The 22,750-nt window shown below is 43.4% G+C and overlaps 1 protein-coding gene across 3 annotated transcripts in view; it reads left to right on the top strand.

The window, feature by feature from the left end:
* DAAM1 (dishevelled associated activator of morphogenesis 1) overlaps positions 1-22,750 on the top strand; it is a 160,609-nt gene that overhangs the window by 116,077 nt on the left and 21,782 nt on the right. For 2 of the 3 annotated variants that reach the window (XM_070419015.1, XM_070419033.1), the window contains exons 11-18: positions 92-230; positions 517-575; positions 3,686-3,873; positions 4,378-4,677; positions 4,983-5,090; positions 11,225-11,254; positions 12,280-12,386; positions 20,252-20,336. In XM_070419015.1, coding sequence (XP_070275116.1) covers positions 92-230; positions 517-575; positions 3,686-3,873; positions 4,378-4,677; positions 4,983-5,090; positions 11,225-11,254; positions 12,280-12,386; positions 20,252-20,336 — 1,016 coding nt within the window. The remainder of the gene's footprint in view (positions 1-91; positions 231-516; positions 576-3,685; positions 3,874-4,377; positions 4,678-4,982; positions 5,091-11,224; positions 11,255-12,279; positions 12,387-20,251; positions 20,337-22,750) is intronic. The other variant, XM_070419025.1, reaches the window with a different exon arrangement.

Raw genomic sequence — 22,750 nt, 5'->3', positions numbered from 1 at the left:
AAGGCTGGGCCTTCGGGTGATCATGTTGAAAAAATATTCATTCTAGTTAGAAATAACCTGAAGTATTTTCCACCACTGTTTTCTTTTGTAGACAAGCGAAGTGGCAACACCGTTCAGTACTGGCTCCTACTAGATAGAATTATACAGCAAATAGTTATCCAGAATGACAAAGGACAGGACCCTGACTCCACACCTTTGGAAAACTTTAATATTAAGAATGTCGTACGGATGTAAGTTTCTTCCTACTTTGCTGTCTGTAAGATAATAGTGCCAGTTGTAAGACATTAATTTTAATCCTACTTTAAAATAGCAGCTGGGAGAACTGAAATGTTTTAGAGGTCAAATAGGAATTCCTTGCTATACACGTGTATTATATCTAAGTCTCGTCTGGATTGCCAAGTGTATCAAGCATGCTGAGGGGTTCTCTGCAGCAGATTGTTTGTACCTAGAGAGCATGCATTTAGCAGCAGGCCTTTTGTGTGTTTTCTAATGAATGCTACTTTAACTATTACACAGGTTGGTTAATGAAAATGAAGTCAAGCAGTGGAAAGAACAAGCAGAAAAAATGAGAAAAGGTAAATGATGAGGCCCTGACAAGAGAAGAGGCTACATTATTTGTTATTGGGCAACTAACTCTGCTTTTTGTATATTTTAGAAATTTACATTGATGCATCTTATTGACCTTAGTGCATAAGTCTTTTTTTTTTTCATATCTTAAGGGCATTTTGTACTGGTTTTTCTTGAATTTATGCTATTTTAATTGTCATGCTACTTCCCAAACTTTATCCTTTTATTATAACCATATAAGTTTTTTGAAAAAGCTTGAAGTATTTGCTGTTCAGTGTTTGTTAATTAAAATTTTCTTGACTATTAGTCTTCTTAGCCCATCTCCTACTGCATAGTTGCTCTTTAAAGCACACTGGGTTGTTAGAAATATACTAAGAAACACCAGGGATTGCCCAGAATTTTAAAAGAGAAACACGGGCACTTGGTTTCGGCAGCCCAGTTCTTCACATGACCTGACTTTAGCACCAGTTATAAAGAGAGAAATCATGCAGAGGAACACTGACCTTTGTAGATATATGTGTTATGTAACATTAACAGGCCAGCTACTGGTGAGTATTTGGATATGTCATTGATAGTAATAGTAAGCATTGGATGACAAGAGGGTCATTTGTGCCCATCGCTGTGCCAGCCTCACACAGAATGGGTATAACTTTCTCTCCTCCTTCAAAATATTAGCAAATTACAGTTGGCCCCTTTGAGAAAACAGTCATACTCCCAGCCAGTATTCATTGACTTCCTGTTCCTTGTCCACGTTACTCAGTCACAGCCAGTGAAATACAAGAGCACTCACGCCAAGAGTGTTGAAAAGAAGATCCAAGAGCTGCAGAAGCATTTCCTTCCCTCTTGTCACATTTGTCCTTTTCCATTGAGCAGAAGGGCAGGGCCACACTGATAGGGGAAAATGCCAAATGTGAAGCTCTGTAATATTCCAAGTTCCTCGTATGAATTCAGATTGCTCTCCAAAAAGTCAGGTTGCACATCCATTTTTAGAAATAAATTCTAGAAACTTCTATAGAAAAAAAATAGGAACATTGACTAAAATAGTAAAGAGAATTTATATCAAAGAGAAAATGATCAATGAGTGGTATTTTAGGGATACACCCTTAAAGGATGGAGACTCGGGTGTGCAAGTTGATGAGAGAACTGAGGACAGAGCTTTGCGGTCATTCAACCATTCATTCCATGGATACTCACTGAGTGCCTGTGTGTGTCAGGCATGTGCTGGGCTCTGGGTCTGCGTCTCAGCTCTGCCCCCGACTGTGTGGGTAGGCTAAGCCCTGTTCTCTTCTTCTCCAGTCTCCTCCTCTGAAAAATGAAGAATAAACCTAAATCACAGGGTTGCTGTGAAGATTAAATGACAAAAGGAATGTAAGGACTGTAGCATAGTGTCCGACACATGCCGGTTGCACAATAAATGACAGGGACTTTTGTAGGCTGCGGTGGTACAGAGAAAATGGCCACGGTCGGTAGGAGGAACAGGATGTTTTAAAGCGAGGTCAAGGGAAGGGAGTGAAAGGAGACATAGTAGGTAAAACTCTGTTCGGGAAGCTTCAAGTAGCAAAGTTGTGTTAAAGAGGGCACGTATTGATGAGTTAGTCAGTGGGTGGAGGCTGTGAGGAGACAGGAAGTTCCGTGGCCCTGAAAGGTGGAGCATATCTGGGGAGAATTCTCTTGTGCAGCACACCCAGTGAGCACTGAGTAAACGCTTAGCAAATGGATGATAAACGGATGCCATTTGTGGAGAGAATCCTTTAGTCTGGAGCTTACCAAACCTGGCATTACATCAGAATCATCCAGGGAGCATTTGGAAACCACAGACCCCAAGCCCTGCCCCAGCCTGCAGAAGAGACTTTCTGGGATAGAGTCTGGGTTTCTGAGATGTTACTCCCTCAGGCGGTTCTGGGGTGAGGCCAGATGTCAGAGGCTAATGACTGGTGATAGAGAGTCGAGTCTTACAGCTGTCAGAGAGGAATGAAACGGAGATAGAAGAAGGAAAAGGGGAGACAGGGAGGGAGTTTTCAGATGTGTCTGACTGCCCAAAGTGGTAGAAGTGGTAAAAATGGGTTAACCATTACCTTTGCTCCAAGGCTGGTAAAAGCCAAGGACTTGGGTGTCTTGAACCCTTCTCTGCAAAGTCTGATCTTGGTGGACTCAAGAGGGAAAGTAAGAGACAGAGAAAGCAAAATTTTCAATGTGTGATCAAATTTGGACATAGACACCAACTCTGTATAGCACTGCCCCAGTGGGTTATCTCTCTAGTGGGTTTACTGATGTAAAAAGAATAGGGATTGTAATTGGGGCCAAGTATTGGAAATGAAGACCTACAGTCTAAACTTCTTTAGTCCTCTTTTCCAAAGCCCGTCACTCCCATTAGTGCTAGAGCAGCAGGCATATTGGCAATGCAGATAAGCACTACTGCTGATTCCGGCAGGACTGGGAGTCAGTAAAACTGCAGATGAGAGCAGCTACTTTTCTCCCCATAGTACGGTGATTCTCATGGTCAGCCAGTACCACTGCCCTAAAGATATTTAATGGTGAGATGATAACCTTTGTTTTCACAAGTTTTAAGAACTATTTGCCAGAAGCATAACATTCTTCTAGTCCAAGTAGCCTTCGAGGGGGGTGGGAGAAATGGCTGCTTTGGAACAAACACTGGTCTGGCAGCAGCATTTCCTCACAGTGCAAGATTCTCCCTCTTAGCCCCTCTGTGAGTCAGACACAAGCCAGTAAACCTAGCTAAGAAACCCTGGGCCTCTCTCTTCATTTCTAATTTGTAAAGAGGCCCTTTTAATACTCATTTTCCCGAGTTTCGGTGAAGGGCCATGTCTAGGACAGGATTCTGAATTAAGTTCCAAACAGGCACCATTCTCCTGCACAAGAACTGTGGCTCTAGGGTCTCTTCCTCCGTCTCTTAGAAAATGTAGTAGTGAATAAAGTTCTTCATCTGAAGCCCCCTCTAAGTATGAACACCATTGCGCCCGCAAGCCGCTCCCCTTGATGGAGTAGAGGAATAATATTTACCTAATAAAGAACCTCCCAATCCTCAGTTTTCTTTGTAGAGAAGACGCTTCGGCTTTGAAGAGAGCCTGGTTTTCATGTCTGGCTGTTTCCTATGCAGAGCACAATGAGCTACAACAGAAATTGGAAAAGAAAGAGAGAGAATGTGACGCCAAGACCCAAGAGAAGGAGGAGATGATGCAGACCTTAAATAAAATGAAAGAGAAGCTTGAAAAGGAGACCACTGAGCATAAGCAAGTCAAGCAGCAGGTGGCGGATCTGACAGCCCAGCTGCATGAGCTCAGCAGGGTGAGGACCACAGGCAGCCGCTCTGCCCTCCCTTATCCTGTCCCTGAGCCCCTCGTCCTGTCGCCAGCTCCTGACTCTGGGAAAAAACCTGAACCAGATCCCCATTTACTGCATGGTTGTGAGACTCGCCCCCTCTGCTGTCTTATAGGCTGGGCAGCAGAGGCGATTTGGAGTGTGCATTTTTTAAATACAAATCCTTGAATAAGAACAAGGGGAGTCCCATTAGCCTTTTAAAATAAAAACTGATTTCCAGAAAACCCAACTGGACGATGGTTCAAAAGTGAGAGGTGTGTGAACACTTTGCGTAGAAGCACCAGAGCACCAAATACGAAGGCCCCACCCAGTAGAGTCCACCAAGGCCTGGAAGGTCTGTTGGCCTTACTGCCCCTTAGATCCCACATGCTCAGAATTCCTCTGTAGTTTCAGGCAAAGTGTCAGACTCTCAAAATCATCCAGTGACTTTACTTCTTCCATTGATCTCTTTTCCTATTTTTATCTTTGCAGAGGGCTGTCTGTGCTTCAATCCCAGGTGGTCCTTCGCCTGGGGCCCCAGGGGCACCCTTTCCCTCCTCTGTGCCAGGGTCTCTCCTTCCTCCCCCACCGCCCCCACCTCTGCCAGGAGGAGCGCTTCCTCCTCCTCCTCCCCCCCTCCCCCCAGGGGGGCCTCCCCCTCCCCCGGGGCCTCCTCCCTTGGGGGGAATCATGCCACCTCCTGGTGCTCCGCTGGGTCTGGCACTAAAGAAGAAGAACATTCCTCAGCCCACCAACGCCCTGAAATCCTTCAACTGGTCCAAGCTGCCGGAGGTAAGCATTTGTCCCGCTCTCCCCTCCAATGGGTGTCATTAGCAGCTCACGGTGCTGTCACAGAAAGGGGACACAGCCCTGGCTGCTAAGTGATTTCATTTTCTAGTATGGACTCGGGCTTCTCACCAGCTTAGATATTTAAGTGATAAAGCTTCTGAAATAAATGGCACCTTGTTGGAAGCCAGCTCACTTTGAGCATCTGGTAGAATGAAAAATTGGGGATAGCAGCATTTTAAAATATAACCACGTCTGTTCTTTTTGTGTATAGCTGTAAACCCTAGTGCTTATTAACTTAATGTTTGCAGAACAAGCTGGAAGGAACAGTATGGACTGAAATTGATGATTCAAAAGTCTTCAAAATTCTAGATCTTGAAGACCTGGAACGAACTTTCTCTGCCTACCAAAGACAGCAGGTAACAGCACATGCCTTCCAGATGCTACAGAGGAAAACACATCCTCATGCATGATCCCTGGCCACCTGCCATATCCATGCCATGATAGGGATCTTAGTTCTAGGCTGTTTGGTCTACCCTGCATGTTCCTGCAAAGCAGCATGGTGTATGTGTCCACACGTGTGTGCCTGTCAGTGCGTGTGTGTGAACATGTCAAAGGTATATAAGCTTCTTGTTAGGGAGCTTCATACCCTGGTGTGTGTCCAAGACCTTGTCTCCACTGGTGGAAGTTCTGTATATTAACTTTTTTGGCCAAAATAATGTTTCTCTCTGAAGCCATTTTAGTTTATCTGACTTTGGAAAAAAAACACACCATATCAGATGGTTATTATCAGAAGCAGACTGCTTTTTTCAAATAGATGGGACCTTTAGAAGCTTGGGGGTTAGTGAATGGCTGTAATCTGGCAGCTAGCTGGAGCCTAGAGAGAAGTTTTTATTATGTCATGAACACGATCGACTCAGAGTGGGGCTGGGAGGCTGAGCAAGTGCGCAGGTGGCGGTGACACAACTAGGACCAGGGAAGCTTTGGGGAGTAGGCTGAGCCCTCGTGATAGTGGCGAGAGCATGTGATCCGTGAACTCCCGTCACGTATGCGTGGTACCTCTCACGTGGGCCAGAAGAGGTCATAGCAAGGTGGTCAGCGTTTCAGAAGAAGAAGGAGGAGGTGGAGTGGGGTCCCAGTCAGGCAGTCAGAGACCTGGGAAGGGAAAAATGAAGTCCCCGAGTGTGAGAAGGAAGATCCTTAAGGGTGACTGTGGGAGGGAAATGATGAGGAAAGCGGAGTGCGGCTTAAACAAGGAGCACTCGGGTGCTGTGCATCTGCCAGGCAGGGGCATTCCTCGGGCTTTGCTGGGAGGCCCTTCGCTCCTGAATGAATCATGCCAGTGTGGAGTGTCCTCAGACAAGCAGCACACTTCCTAGTCTGCTTAGGCCTGGCCTGGTGCCTAGGAAAGAGTTCTCAAAGCAGAACTGCCCTGCACCGAGGGAGAAGATGCCTGCAGCTGGGAGGGGACACAAAAGATGAGGGGGGTTATTTTTAAAATGGCCTTGAATACATCTGCCATCGAAAAGAAAAGTGGGTATGTCCTTTAGCCAGAATATTTTCACTTAGAGGGACAGCCTCTCTGCAGTGCATTTTAATGCTATTCTAGAAGTGTGCAAAAACGCAAGTGTTGCCTGGCATGGCCGCATAACCTTAAAACAGGACTAGCTGGTACCAGATGTAAGTGTGAAGGCAAGCTTGGGCAATACCATGCACACCATTAAAGGAAATGAGGAACAGGAAGATAGGATGTTGTCCACTTGGAAGCGAGACACTTGACCTTTCAAGTAAAGGGTGTGTTTAGAGCCCTCATACAGCAGGTGCTCGGCACAGACTCATCTCTGATCGGCGGCAAGGGTCGCCTCCCTCTGCTGTCACAGCAAAGTGTTCTCTGGGCCTTGACAGTTTAGCTGATTTCCTGGGAAAGTCAAGTAATTTTCTGACCTCATTACATGGCCCATTGATTTCCTACTTTAGTTTCAGTTACTACTAGTGATACTGGTCCATTCTGGTTGCTGAAGGTGAGGATTTGGGAAGTAAATTAAAGGAAGGGAAAACAGCAGTTATTCCAAATGATGCTATTCAAGCCTGAGCATGTGGCTTGCATTTATTATGAAGGCAGGTGGTTGAAAGACCCAAGTTTACAAGACTCATAATTAACTGGCTTTCAGCAGAAGGTGCAAAAGGATGCTGCCAAAATGCTCTGGGACAAATATGTGGACAGTTCTTAAGAGCTCCAGAAACAGGGTTGCAGAAAGCCTGGCATTGGGCAATTGTCTCCTAGCAACCAGTCACTGTTTAACTTATCAGTAGTCATTGCAGTCAGGCTAGACCAGCACATTTCAGTTGTACTTACCACTAAGTGGACTGGCAAGTAGAACCATTGGTGCCATTTTCAATAGCACTTCCTGGAGAAAAGTTTCAACACACCTGCTCAGCTTGGCTCAAGCATGTTTCTCCTCTTGCTGCAAGAATTTGAGATGAGAACTTGAAAGCCATAAATATATTTCCCAAATGAAGGAAATCTGAGCCATTTCATTGAATTTACTGAACGTAGAGAGATAGAAAATCGAAAGATGCAGGCACTCTAGTGAGAAGTTGTAGACAGAATAAAGGAAACAGGCTGCCTGTCGCTGACTGTCCGCTAGTCTCAGAGTTTTGTATAATTATCACACTTGAGCTGCTTTCTTTTCCACTCCCAAATGAATACTAGGAAGCTATTTTTCCTATGGTATCTCCTCTTTCTTCCCTCCAGAGTTTAAATAAAAAATAACAACAAGAAAAACAGACCTTGGTCAAATTCCCTATACTAGTACTTCAGCCAGTTGATTGGCCAAATAAATTTCTCAGAGAGGAAAGGAACTCATGCAAGCCATTATCTGTGTGCATGCAACAGGAACATTGCACAGAGGAAGATTTGGGGAGGAGGGGGGAAAATATTTATATATATCAGATCAGTATAATTTAGATGAATATTAATTATTGACATTTAGGAGAGATTTTTCTATAAATATATGTTCATACACATGCACAAGATATGCTCCATTTGATTTTTTAAAATATTGTATCATTAAAAGCAGGACAAATATTTATACTGTCTGCTTTATATATGAAGTATTTCAAATGATGCAAATGTATTAAATGGTTACGCAGGCCTACAATGCAACTTGTAGAATAAAGGCAGAGATAAGGGAAATCTTTAAATAACAGTAAGGTAGGCTAAAAGATGATAATCAGTTTTGGTATGGAGTTCCCAGTCTCATCAACCCTAAAGTTAGTTCTCAAGGAGCTCTTATACTTATTTTTAAATTTAATCCTCACACCAGTTCTATGAAGTGAGTATTATTCCTATTTCACAGATAATTAAAAAATGGCTTAGTGTATATTCAATGTCCAAACAGGTAGCACAGTCAAGTATACAAATGGCATAATTCTTAGCTTCCTGTTGTTCTTATGCCATGGTTTTATTCATTGTGAAGATTGGGTTTTGCAAAGGATTTTCTTTAACTGCAGTTTTAAGAATAAGACCATTCTTATTCAGGCCTTTTTTCAGTGTGGATATCAAAGGTGTGCAGGGCTGATTATATAAGCTTACGCGCCACATAAAATGGAATATAATAGCGTGCAGTTATTCCCCTGCTCACATTCCAAAAGTTCATTTGAAAGTCAATTTCTTGAATCTCAAAAGCTCTTTTCCTCATTAAAACTATATTACACAGGCCAGCCACAAAAGGCTTATTTTATTATATAAAGTAGTGCATTGTGTAGTAATACTATTTCACATACAATTAAACAATATTCATCTTGGTTTTGTGGGAAATTTTATCTTGAGATGTTATAAATTCATTCTCCCTATCCATGCAGTTGGACAGAGGGAGATGAACTTGACATTTACCTAGACTAGAGGGAGTCATATCTTTGTGGCAATAAATTAACAGCTCACTATCTTCATTCCTCCCCCCTGCTCTTTGCCTGAGGACACCCCTTCTTTATAGGTCCTGTTATCAGCCTGCAGAATAATATCTCAAAGCCTCTCTGCTCTGATTTTGGGAACAAAGGGTCACTGTGTCTCAGGCTCCACAACCTGATCTCTCCTGCCAGTGTGTAATGCACAGATCATTCTTGGGGTCCCTTTCGGAACATTTAATGGTTCTTCTGATACTTACAAATGGTCAAATAATTTTCCTTTTTATTCTTTTTACATGTTTCATTATTCTGTTTATCTCGTTTTCACATTGAAAAATTATGTGATTTAGGAATATATTTCAATAATCTTGGTCCTTGAACACTGAAGAGAAAATTGTAAATGATGATTTTTCTTAAGACTAAAGTATAAGGTAGAGGTTCTGTAATGGACTGCATGGTAAAAGTTAATCAAATGCAAGGTTTATATAAACATCAGTGTATACAATTTTTCTGGAGAGGGATCCCAGCTTTTATCAGATTTACAAAGGAATCTCAACCTCAAAAAGATTAAGACCCATTCATTTATTATCTGAGAACTGTTGAGTCATTACTTCATTGTGGAACCCTATCTATAAGAATCTATCAGCACTGGTTCCTGAAAATGCAAGTCCCAACTTCCTATTTATATTCCAAGCCCAAAGCTCTACACCAAAAAATCATCTGGAAAAATCAGGCAGCCTGTTAGCTGGAGCCAACGATAAATGATTCTGTCAAGTTTGGTTCAAGCCAGTTAGTGAAGAATTTAAGGTTTCAAAAAGAATGTTAACTTATTTGAAATAGACCTGGAAACATTGTTATTTTTGTCATGCCCCATCTAATAAACTTTGTGATTTTATTTAAAATGTGATGATTCAAGGAATCTTTAAAGGAAGGGAATCGTAAGGCTAACAATTAACCAAACTCTCCCATGGCATTCCTCATCCCCTCCCCTGGAAAGATGAGACACATTACTTAGCTATTGTTGCACTTATTACTGCCGCTGGTTACAAAGGGGAGATCTGGACCAACTGTTCAACTCAGCCGAAAGCAGGACAGTAGGAGAAGAAACGGACTTGATCATCAGCTTGAAAGATAATTTTATGATAGCTTCCAAGTCCTGAGCTCAAAACTGTGTGTCAGGCATTGTACAAAATGCTTTACATGCATTATCACATTTAATCCTCATATTAGTAATCCGGTTGTGGACCCCATTTTACAGACAGACTGAGCACCAGTACCAGCTAGTTATTGATAGTTGCCTGATTCCATAGCCCATGACAGTAGAGGTCAGAAATCTCCATTTCCTGATGGTGGGAATTTATGGAGAGTTGCCAGAGAACTTTTTAGAAGTTTCTTTTCTGAAGGCCAAATAGTGAGAGCCAGATGTAAATTCAGCTAAGCAGTTTGTCTCTTTAAGAGAAAAAAGTAGGGTAAGGCCTCATGGAGTTCACATGATCATAGTTCTTTCTGCCCTTGAAAGGAGAAACTGCTTTTACAGGGAACAAGTCCTAAGGAGTTTTAGAGTAGAAAAATTGACAATTTCAAGGACAGGAGAAAACTGTGACATCAGAGGAGAAGAAAGTTTCCTCGTGGTTATCAATGATTTTTTAATGCCATTCTAGAAAAGCAGTCCCTCATATCAGGGTGGAGCCAGGGGAGGGGGCATTTTGTTTCCCTGAATGCTATCTGTGAAGCCGCTCATCTGCGTAAAATTGGCCTTAGCAGCACTGCCAGAACCAGTGAGGCCTTAAGGAATTTGCTGAGCAAATGCTGGTTGTGCTAGCGGTTGATCCGAAAACGGGTGTGTTTTGCACACTGTAGCTGTATTCATTCCATCATGGCAAGAATATATAAAGAAATTTGTGACTTTCTCATAATGTGTCAATTACTTCTTCCTCTTTTCTTCTTCATTCCAAGTCTTTTCTATGGACTATTTTAAGAAGAGGCTGTTGACTTTTGTATGCTTGAAACAGCCCTGAGGTAGTTGGGACAGGGCCAGCGATGGCTGCACACCACACAGATCCCTATTGTCTCCCAATTAGTGAGTTCTGTCTTTTCCCTCCCTGTCGCACCTATGGGCACTGAGGGTTAATACTACTGACCTATGTTGTTGAACCAGTCTTTTGTCTTTTCATAATCCTTCCTTGTGATACAAGAAGACAAAAGATTGCTTCCACCAAATATATATGTAGTAGTATATACCAATGGGAATAATTTCCTTAAGTTGATTCAATTGATTTTTTTTTTTCACTTCAAGTAAAAATCATGTTGAATCAATGGGGACCAGTGGTCCTTTCAAACAGGATGTGGTTCCTTTCCCAACATGAGTCTTCCTGGGGTGTTTGAATTCCTTTCTCAATTTGATTTTCCACCAGTGAAAATGAGGTGCAGCCCATGCCATCTCTCTCTAACCCGAATGCTCAGTACCATGCCCTTATTTGTATTTTCCGCCAGGCTCTCTCATTTTCATTCACCCTCATTGCTGCTCCTAGGAGCGTAGTCACCTCTTACACCCTCCCTGATCTCCTGGACTTACCCCCTTTGTTGCTGTGGTTTCTGAGCTGCATGTATCTGATTTGCCTTTCTCATGCCTCTGCCGTGGCTGTAGGACTTCTTTGTGAGCAGTAACTCCAAGCAGGTAAGTGAGCTACTACCTGAACCTCGCTTAGTGTAAACCAGCTCACTATAAGCTCGAAAAGTCTCAGTTATCTTGTTTTGTTCAGATAGTGTAACACAATGCCTAGGTAATTTCATGTTGGGTTTCAACTCTTAGCTGGAATCTCATCAGGACAAAAGACAGTTGCTAAGTTTGTTCACATGATGCTCTTTGTATAAATTCCACATCATCTTTGTTTCCTAAGCTGTTACACGATGCCAGAGCTCCTTACATTTTATAAATGGATCCTGACCTCTGATAAGATTAAACTTGCTATTTATCTAGTTAGTCTATGTATTCACCTTGATGTCCAGCTTACTCAAACAGCATCTTATATATGATTGTTTTATGCTTCTCCCACCATAAGCTATGACTGGCCATCATTGCTTACAGCTTTCTGCACAGCAGCAGGGTTGCAAGTAGTGTTTCGTTGTTAACTCAAGTAATTGGACTAATGCCTTGAGCTGTCCATCAGGCTCCAGTGTAACGAAAGGTACCATCTGGGCTTGGGAGCTTCCTGTTGCACATGAAGACGTTTGGGGTCTTTATTGTTCAGCCTTTTAAGTGCTTAGGATGCAAATGGTTGTGGGGTGAATGTGCCCTACAAATGGCCGGACCAGCAATGGCAGGCCTCAGCTGAGCTTGATTCATAGTGACAGTTCTGTCTGCTGTCCATAGGGGTTTGGGGGACAAAAGGAGGGCACCACTCCCTAATAATGTATGCACCCGTAGCATCTTCAACTTAGGAGCACTTTGTTCTTCCACACAATGCTTTTTCAAATGTGGGTGGTCAGGGCTTCTTATTTTCCCTTTGTCTACTAGATTTTAGTCTTTGTTTCAATTCCGTCACCCTCCTACACTCCCCCCCTCACCATCTCAGCTTTGCGTGTGTGTGTGTGTGTGTGTGTGTGTGTGTGTGTGTGTGTGCGCGTGCATAGGAAAAGTATGTGTCTGAAGCTGGAGTGTCCCTGGTTGACTGTGATTGATTTCTCTCATGCTCTTTATAGAAAGAAGCAGATGCCATCGATGACACACTGAGTTCCAAACTAAAAGTCAAAGAGCTTTCGGTGATTGATGGTCGGAGAGCTCAGAATTGCAACATCCTTCTATCAAGGTATTGTTGATGTTGAATAGATATTTTTGGTAGGACCAACTTCTCTATCATGTGGCTCCAAAATATGTGTTTTCACTTGTTCTTATACCTCAACTCTGTGAGATACTATTTTTCGGACTAACTCTGCTAAGGTGAGGACAACTGTGGTGCTTACTCTCCCAGTGGAATCTGTCAGAGCTGGTTGCCTACTGTCTTAGAGTTTAATTTCCACAGACTCCTAAGTTTAAAAAGCAGAACCTCCCAAGTCCATGTTTGTGTGTGTTCCCCCCTCTCCCCCTCAGCCTGTAAAATGGACATTAGTTTTATTTATACTTCTTGGCTTCAGAGAAGCCAAGTTGAGTAAACACTGTCACAGAATCAGGACTGACGATGAACCTTTTCTTTTTTTTAAATTTTCCTTTCTGTAGTCATCTTTTTTTACTTCAAGGTTATATGATTTCATGCTCTTTCTGAACATTTTTATGACTAAAAGAATATGTAAATCTCAAACCTCAATGAAATGCTAATGTAACTAATTCAGCTAATGTTCAGAAATCTTTCTCATAACTAGTGAACCATCTCGACCTTGGAACTTGAAAGGAAGAAAGGAAATTTGGGAGCCTGGAATCTGATTGTCGCTTCAGGTTGTCTAGGGCATTTCTAGTAACCTGTCTGGATCTAGTTTCTTCTTTTCTCTAAAGGGGACTTTCACATCAGGCAAAAGTACCTAATGCTTATGAGGGGAATGAAGATGTAAAGAATCCTGAATTTTGAGGCTTTAAGTGTAAGTCCCATTGGTTGCATTCCAGAAAGAATGCTGTATGTGCATTGAGGCTGGTGTCAGGTGACTTCTCTTTCGGGGAGAGGGAAGAGAGAAAGTAGGAGTCCTGAGTTTTTAGAGGGTCTTAGAGTAAGTTTCTTTTAACACAAAAAGCTGCTGCTTGGTTTTCAGCCTAGAAGCTTGATTGTTAGCCAGATATATATTACTCCAGGGACCAAATGTTTCTTTTAGTGAAAGAGAAATTGAAGCCTAGTGAGATCCCTGAATTTTAATACAACTGATGAGGTAACATGAACCATCCTGTTAGCTAGCATTTCCTTTCTGCCTCTGGAAGAAGGGATGCTGTGTAAATGGCCAGGCCCTGTATATCCCCACATTTGCTCCCTGATCACATGCTCAGGAAGACACCACTGAAAGCAATTGAAGGCCTCTTACTTTTCTTCTGGGTGTACACAGTCTGTTTTGTTCCAGTTTTTTTAATCCTCACCTGAGGATATGTTTATTGATTTTAGAGGGAGGGGGAGAGAGAGAGAAACATCAATGTGGGAGAAAAACATTGATCGGTTGCCTCCCATGTCTACCCTGATTGGGAATTGAACTCACAACCTTTTTTTTGGTGTACATGACAACGCTCAACCAACTGAGCTATCCAGCCGGGCTATTTCAATTTCTTTTACAAATAACGTTCTTTTTTTTTTTTTTTTAATCCTCACCAGAGGATATTTTTTCATTGATTTTTAGAGAGAGAAAGACAGAGAGAAATATTGATGTGAGAGAAACACATCGATTGGTTGCCTCCTGCACATGCCCTGACCAGGGCCCTGGCCAGGGAGGAGCCTGCAACCAAGGTATGTGCCCTTGACCAGAAGCAAACCGGGACCCTTCTATTCACTGAGCCAAACCAGCGAGGGCTACAAATAACATTCTTAACAGCAAAATAAAATGAAAATTTGGGAAAAGTGGTTTTTTAAAAAATTTTTTCCTATATTTTCAGGAGGAATACTTTAAAACAACTTGACCAAGGAAGCTGTCACTCTTGAATTTTCATGGCACTTAAGTGCTCTTAGGACTATAAATTGTGACCCAGTTCCTTATAGACAGATTATTCTCGGTACTAGGTGCCGACCAGGGTAATTACACTAGTTATAGATAAGGTTACATCTCTTGCTGGCAGATTTCCCATCCCTTAATTGACAGAATCATTTCATATTTGTGGTATGTAATTCCCTTGTTACCTCAAAAATGTCAGAACCTAAGATGACTTAGAACTTGAATGTATTGGAACTCTGGAAGACAGCTTTAAGAGCTTGCCTCATATCTGTTAGATTATCTATTAAAACACAATTTAATGAATAAGTGCTATTGCACTGTGCATAATTAAAAGTTACTGTGCGTAACAAAGCAATTTTGAGTCTCAGTTGACCTTATGGTAATTGAGCCTATTGATCAGGTTCCAAACCTTCCCTCCCACAGAGGATCCATCAGCACTTGCTTTCCTGCTCAGTAGTCAATAGTTTCCACTCCCTCCTTGGGAAAGTGCAGGGCTGATGTGCTATATGTGCTGTGGTAAAGGTAAAAGAAATTAAGCAGGTTTCATTTTAGTTTGTTTTTTATTTAGTTTTTGTAACCAGTCAGGAGTTCTCCTGCTTTCGTTCTTCCCATTTCGTCGGCAATGTATTACTACCCACTAAGGACCCAGGGGCTTAACGGAGGCGAAGCGGTCTGGGAGAGCATGTTTGATATGTTTTCTTAGAGAGTTACCACTTTGAAGCATCTGTCTGCCTGTTGCCCTGCAGGGTGCCATAGGATGTACCCACACTTAAGATAGCACTGCTGCCATGGGAAGCTCATGCTGACTGGAGAAGAAAGGTGACACAGGCGAGGTGACTTGTGAACAATTCAGGGCTCAGACTGGTCTGACTAGGAGACAGAAGCTCGGCCAGGTCAGAGGGACAGTGGGCCTCAAAGAGCGATAAGTTACCTGGGCACAGGGGACAGAGGTAGTTCCCAGGAGGCGTGCAGCTGGAGAAAAGGCACCGGAAGGTTATGAGCAGCTAATAAAGAGAGCCCTGTAATTGCAGCAGATGGTTGTCGCTTGGATTGAATGAGACCAGGCAGGAGAGCCTGCAGTCTGTGCCCGGTGCCTTTGTGAGGGCAGGAGTCCACCCAGGATCGACCATGCCCTTCTCATCTATAAGACAGAGATAATGAGAGTGGTGGCCTTGCAGTGGGCCTGTGAGAGTAGACCTGGCAGGGGCCCTGCATGTGGGAGCTGCTCAGTCAGTGGCTTGTTCACGTGCCCATGAGATCGGAAATTGGCGCAGCTTGTTCGGAAGGAGATCGCTTTGTCTTAATAAGGTTGCAAGTTTGATCGTGTGCGGGACAGGTTGGAATGGGTCAAGGACTGGAGCCGTCGGGTAGGAGGCTCTTTCTGTTGCCCAGGGAAGACCTGACAAGGGACAGAGTTGAGAGAGATGAAGAAACCCTGAACAGGACCCGGAGACTGATTTTGTACATGGGGACAGTGAGTAGGAACATTTCCAAGTTGATGTCAAGATTTCTTACCTTTCCACACTTACTATCTTTCTTTTTTCCTGCTTATTTCATTTCCAAAGGGTGGCAACCCTCTCTGTTTCTTATCTCGCTGACTAGAAATTTAATTCCTAGCAACGTAGTCGTTACATCAAATTCCACCCCAGTGAAAAGTCTGGGGTATATTCCATTTACTGAGTGTCTGTCTGCAGTGCTTGTTCTCCCTCAGAGCTCTTCCTGACCCACACACTGCAAGTCAGTGGACTCTTTGGTCAGAGGCACCTGCCACAATCTCACCTGGAGCTGAGCAGACAAACAGAAAGGAAGCCCTTCCCATCCCAGGGGCCGGGGAGCGGGGATACAGACCCTTTGTATGTGCCCGCAGCATGAATGGCCGGGATCACTGTGGCTCCTAGGAAGAGAGTGCCTGGAAGGTAGGTTTTGAATCAGAGGCTCCAGGCCATGAGGGACTCTGAGGAGGGAGTGGAATGAGAACACATTCCTCGGGCCCTGGGCAGGGTAAGCAGCAACTTTTCTACTGCATGTCTGCAGGCGGTACGTGGCAGTCTAAAATTCACTCTGCTTTACTCCCCCAAACACCTCTCCCTTCCAAAAGGGGAAAAAATAAAAGACAGGAAGAAACTGGGAAGCTGGCTCATATTGCAAAATGAACCCACCTAAAAACACGTTTATGAGTGTCCTGCCATTCTTTTTTCCAGATGCCCACTAGCACGGCAGCCGGGGTGTCGTAAACCACAGAACGCCACTTTAAAGCAGGAGGATTTGGCTTAAATCCACTGAGGCCTAGCTAAGGCTGAGGTAGCCGTCCATCCCTAACTTACTGTAATTACGCCTGGATGTTCCAATTCTCTAGGCACATTTTTAAAATACTTGAGTAGAGCAAGGTAGATTTAAATACTGTTTTTAAACGGCCAGTTTGTTTCCTGCCTTGTAAAGAAAGTTGAAGTGGGTGTCTTAGAAGTTGCCACCCTCCAGCACACCAGAGTGCTGCTGCCGAGCTTTAAAAGCAATTAAAAGGCTAGAACTGGTAGGGGCCTTAAATTACAGAGATTAGCAGCTCATTCTGTGGATGACAGATGACACTAAGAACTGGCAGCCTATGGAACCATCCCGGAGGGCAGCATACCTTCTCCTCTTTCCCCAAGGTAGAGTTTCTCTGTCTGCTCCAAGGGGCCACGTGCAAGGCGGCATGTTGACAGGTCGATTGTCTTAAGTACTACCCATTAAAGTCTCCAGTCTCTTTGTGGGCCACATTAAGAGAAACCAAAATTGTTATGAAGTAGAGCTAGTGCTTAGTCCAGACAGCCTCTCAGGGGGTTGAGGAGCATAAATATATACAATTTCAAAAGCAAGGAGTTCTGTACTCCATATGGGGAGCTAATGAAATGCACGTCTGATACTTCAAGTATTGTTCTCTGATTTTCAACTCCTTTTCTTTTAAATGCAAAACAGAAGGAACTCAGCAGAACTGCATCCTAATGTGGTTTCTTCAGCTCAGTGTGAAAAGGGCAGGGGACTAATTTATTTTTTTCTTATAAGCCAGGCTTTTCTCGTGAGGACTATAGACATTTCCACAGCCAGTTGGTTTCCATTAGTGGCAGTTTCCACCTTCCCTAACGTTCCCTTCCTCGGCCTCACAGGGCCACTCCATGGTGTTTGCCCTTAACTGACTGAAGAGCCTTCGGTGTCCTGGGATGTAGGGCTGCCCGGGCCTGTGCGGTGGAGACCTCGATGCTGGGATAGTTTTTCCCGTCATTCATTTCACCCAGGCCAGTTTGCCTAATTGTTCCACATCATGGAGGCTTTTCCCTCATGATGTTCCACTGACTACCGTGTTTATGGGGCACTGACTAAAACAATCTGTAGAAGTCTGCTCAGGTCCAGCGTACTGTCCACAGCCCAGGAGTTCTGATGTTTCCACCATCGGACAAGGCGGTAGCATGGGCCTTGTTTTAGAATGTGGACAGCTGGGCGTGTTGCCTACAGGCTCTATTTGGATATGAAAACATGAAATAGAAGAGAGTGGTATTAGTACACTAGGATTCCCCAATTTGTGCTCCTTCCCTGTCCTACTTATTGGCACATGAAACAACGTTCCGTTTAAATGGCGGGGTGGATGGTTTTAATGAGATTGTGTCAAAATCTAGAGGAGGAAATGAGCTAGAGTTGTCAGAGCGGGCTCCTCCCTGATGGCCTTCGTGTCCACCCAGCTCTCTCCAGCCCTCTGTCTGTCTGTCTGTCTGTCTGTCTGTGAGAACACGGCAAGCACCTGAGCTTTGTGTGCGCCTGTGCCTCAGCTTATCGGTTGATTCTCCCACCTCTAAAATAGACACCACGTCTTCTAATTCTATTCTAACACTCCCATGCTTAATGGGTAGTGTATGCAGAGAGGAAACTATGGTGAAATAATGGGTATAAGAGTACTTTGGGAAGTGTTCATAATAACCCTACTAAGTGCTATTTAATGATCAGATAAGTGCACATGACTATTAAGGTTACATAAGTATTGCTGCCCCTTTTTCTGGTGTAGAGAAGTCTGCTTTGTAGAATATACATACAGTGTATTGAGCCCTTCTATGGCCAGGTGCTATGCTGAACAGTTCACATGTATTATTTCACTTTATACACTTATACACACACTCCTTTATTTAAGTGTAGTCATTATTATCCCTACTTTATAGATGAGGAAACTGGGGCTAAAGAAATACTTTTTCCAACGTCTCTCTGGCCAAGAAGTGTCAGAGCCAAGATTGGGGACTAGCCTTTCCAATGTCAAGTCCCCTGTCCTCAAACATTTCCTGTGAGGGCTGTACGTCTTGCTCCATATTTGTGTTTATGTCTTTCTCTTTAGTCCTAAATGTTATTCTTGAAGGTCTTAGACTGAGGAACAGATCAAATGAAGTTAATATGCCATAGTAGTGGTAGCTTGTAAGGAAGTGAGATTTAAAAAAATAAGTCTGGGTCAGATGTTTACAAATAAAACAAAAGAATGACTCTGTTGTTACAGCTAATAATCTGGTTATGACTATTGGTTGTGTCTACTAAAAACACATTTTTAGAAGGATAGTTTATTTATTTATTTTTATCCTCACTGGAGGATATTTTTTTCCATTGATTTTTAGAGAAAGTGGAAGGGGTGGGGAGAGAGAAAAACATCAATGTGAGAGAAACACATCAATTGGTTGCCTCCTGCACATGGCCCAGCCAGGGCCAGAGATTGAACCTGCAGCCCAGGTACATGCCCTTGACCAGGAATTGAACCCGTGTCCCTCCAGTGAGTGGGGGGGGGGAGAGGGGGGGGCACACTCTAACCACTGAACACACCGGCCAGGGCTGCAAGTATGTTTTGTTGTTGTTGCTTGTCGTTGTTTTTTTAAAATATATTTTTCTAATGGACATAAGACACTGGGGGGTAAGGGAGGGTAGGGGTTTGTCAAGGGCGGGGGGGAAAAAAGGACACTTATGTAATACCCTTTGTAATACTTTAAGCGAAAAATAAAAATAAAAATAAAAATAAAATAAAATATATTTTTATTGATTTAAGAGAGAAAGAGAGAAGGAGAGAGAGATAGAAACATCAATGATGAGAATCATTGATAGGCTGCCTCCTGCACACCCCCTGCTGGGGATCAAGCCTGCAAGCCAGGCATGTGCCCTTGGCTGGAATCGAACCTGGGACCCTTCTGTCCACAGGCTGACGTTCTATCCACTGAGCCAAACTGGCTAGGGCCAAGTATGTTTTAATATTATGACTCTTTACAGCTAACACTTTGGTGTTCTGACATAATCAAAACATAAATCCTTAATGAAATTAGTAAATCATATAAATTGATTGTAGATAGAAAACAGATTTATGTCTTTGCTTAAATCCTTCCCTAAGCAATATTTATAAAAAGAATTTGGGATTAGCATCAAGAATGTTGGGTTTGTGTGAGATACTGCCACTTTTCTATATGTTTTACCATGGGCAATTGCTTAACTATTCTGAGCCTCAGTTTCTTTCTCTATTAAACAAAATGAACCATTAGAGTTACTTTGAAGTTCAGATGAAATAACATGTGAAAACTCCTCAACTGTGAAGTGCTTATACTTTTTATTACTTATATTAACTGTTCAATTTTTAACAATACTAGTAACATAGATTCTAAACTTATTTGAATGCATTTTAATATGACAGCAAGCTTACACTCCTGATATATAATCACATTAAGATTCTAGTCTTCCACTGTCACCTGTAGTTCATGAATATATTAAAGAGAATGGTGTGTATGGGTGTTGCCCCTACTTCTCATCTGCTAATCCCTAAGCAACAGAACATAACAACTTTGTTCGCTGTGTCAGCAGAGCATTACAAAGCCCTGAAAGAATGTTAGAGCAGTTTCAAAATACTATTTTTAGGTGCAATATTGTCAGGAAATAAGCTTGCACTGAGAGATTTTTTAGCAAAACGGTATTTGAAAATCAGCAGCTGGAGTAGCAAAATGAATTACCTTCCATAAAAGTTTAATACTCAAACCAGTATTGTTAACAAAATAAAATATTCTTTCTCCAGGTTGAGATTATCCAATGATGAAATCAAACGAGCAATTCTAACAATGGATGAGCAGGAAGATCTGCCCAAGGACATGCTGGAACAGGTGAGCTGCCAGACGTCTCTCACAGCATAAGTGATGGCGAGCTTTCAGCAGGGAGTAAGATGCTGAGGAAAGTGGTTGTTGCTGGTAGACAATGTTTTCATCTCTGAACTGAGGAGGTTGAGCCCAGGTTCCATAGGGTTCCATTAGGAAATTATTGTGACTTTATTCTCTCCATGTTCCTCAAAATGATGGGTGAGAAGCAAGGTGATAATGTTTGTCAGATGCCTGGGATCCACAATGCCAGCGTTTGGCAAGCGTGTCCCTCCTGCTGCTTTTACATTATTATGCTTTTGTTGTTATATGTATATCTATTAGATTTACTGAAAAAATCTGTTTCACAGGAATATCAAGAATCTATGTAAACTGACCCTTGCTAAATCCTTAATACAATTGGTGTCTTGGTCTTGGCTTGCCATTCCCACAACCACAAAAGCCACTGTTAAACCCTCAGCACTACCATCTACATCTAAATATTCACATATATCATAAGGTGGGGTTTCAGTTCCTTGGGGCTAAGACATATGGCACGCTTCTTCATCGTACGTGGCAGTACATTCAGTTGCCAGAGCTGGCAAGCCTGGGATGGATTTACCCACAGTCAGCACACATCCTTGTGCGTGGTATTTGGAGATGATTTGTATTGTCCTTGACGGGCAAGTCAAGGTGTGGTGGCCTAGCCTCTCTTCGAGCAGTGTTTCTACAACACGCTCTGTGCGTGCTGTCCAGCAGCTTTGTTCAGTGTCCCCAAGTGACAGTGCTGGTAGCTAGCAGATGTTCTAGAGTTATGACCTGTCTCTTGGTCGGGGCCTAAACTGTTCTGACTGCTTGTCTCCTGATCCTTGGGACCATGAGTGATTTTGGTCAAAAGGTCCATGTTTGTAAGAGCCATGTACACCTACGGTTGACTGTGGACACAAGCAATCATGAATCCAGGCTGAACTTGAGGGCTCACCTGGAGGGGTGCTCAGCTCTTAAGAGCAGAGGAAAAGAATATTTTGCATTGCTAACAGTGACCCTGGGTGGCGAGGCTGCTCCCAATGGGGTGCTGTCTGCGTGTGCATTTCCAGTGGTGCTCACTGGTGTCCTGAAAGGTCTGGGACACAAAGCAGGGAGGAGCGATGAGTGCGGTGTCACCACCCAAATGGGCCCTCCCTCCCTGGAGCCACTGCAGCTGCAATGGTCGGAGGTGAAAACCCTCGCGCTTTGCACTGGGAAAACCTGCATACTGTCCTTTTAAGGATTGATTTAGTTATCAAAATAGTGACTGTGTTTCCAAGTCTGTTGGGATGCTCTGTGTATGAATAGTTTCAAAGTAATTCCTAAGCCTCCGATTCATTTTTTAGAGTATTTACAGCTCCTCCCTCCCTCACCGCAGACCATCAGACCGCCTCCTCCATCCCTGCCCCCAGGTGCCCCCCTTGGCAGCTGTCTGCCTCAGCAGTCACTGGCCCAGAGTGAAGAGCCACAGAAAGCTGCCTTAGTCTTGAGGCCTTCAGCCCCTATCGACAAGGTCATATGTTTAAATTCCACAAGATCTGTTTACTGTGAAATTGCATCCAGCACAATTCCTCCTTGAGGGAAAGGATTTCAAAATCTTGCCAAAAGGGCTTGCAGTGCAAATAGAATGAACTTCGAATAAATACAAGTAAGAGAGTCAGTCTATGAAGCAGAATCTGGCCCCCGAGGACCCCTGACCTGATCTCTCCGGTGACTGTGTCTCGTGCTCTTTCTCTTCTCCCTGATCTGCTATTCCTCCTGCTCCCTTTTCCTTCATACCACACTCTTCCCAGATAGGCGCTGGAGCCAGCCTCTCTTTCCTCGTCTGTGACTTGCATGTGAGCCACATTCATTTCCTCCTCTCCTGCTTTTAGCTCCTGAGCTCAGAAATCAGATGAGGTCAGTACACTCTCCTGGAATATATACCTTTCTCCCACCCCCAGGTGTTTGTCTAACTCTTCTCTTAAAACTCTCCACACACAGTCTGTTAATCTGTGCTTTGAGAAGGTCTGTACCTTTAGCATGTTCCTCTTACTATTCTCTTGTAATGAAAGAGAGCTAGTGGCCATGTTATCCTGGACAGAGTTGTGGGCTCAGCATCATGAGTGAGGGCGATACCTGAGACTAGAACTGAATTTCCTTGCTAGTAGGTAAAAATCCGAACTAAGGTGGGGAAGCAAGCCTTTTTTTCTCTCTTCCTTCTCATCGCCCTTGCCACTGCCTTCCCTCTTGCACTGAGGAAGAGCAAGAAGATGCTTGTCCTGTCCACTGTCACTATTTGAACAGCGGAACTAAATGGCCAGAAGCTGCCAGGCCATCAGACTATGAACTCTCCAGCATCCACTTTCATCTCCCGCCCCTGCCACACCATCAGGAAAGAGGGGTGTCTCTGGCTCGGGGACCAGCCAGATTAGAGA

Source organism: Myotis yumanensis, unplaced genomic scaffold (assembly GCF_028538775.1).
Source record: "Myotis yumanensis isolate MYYU_CA2020_CCGP unplaced genomic scaffold, mMyoYum1.0.hap1 SCAF_1, whole genome shotgun sequence".
Taxonomy (NCBI): domain Eukaryota; kingdom Metazoa; phylum Chordata; class Mammalia; order Chiroptera; family Vespertilionidae; genus Myotis; species Myotis yumanensis.
Note: the sequence above shows the minus strand (reverse complement) of the source record. Positions and strands in the feature narration are given on the sequence as shown.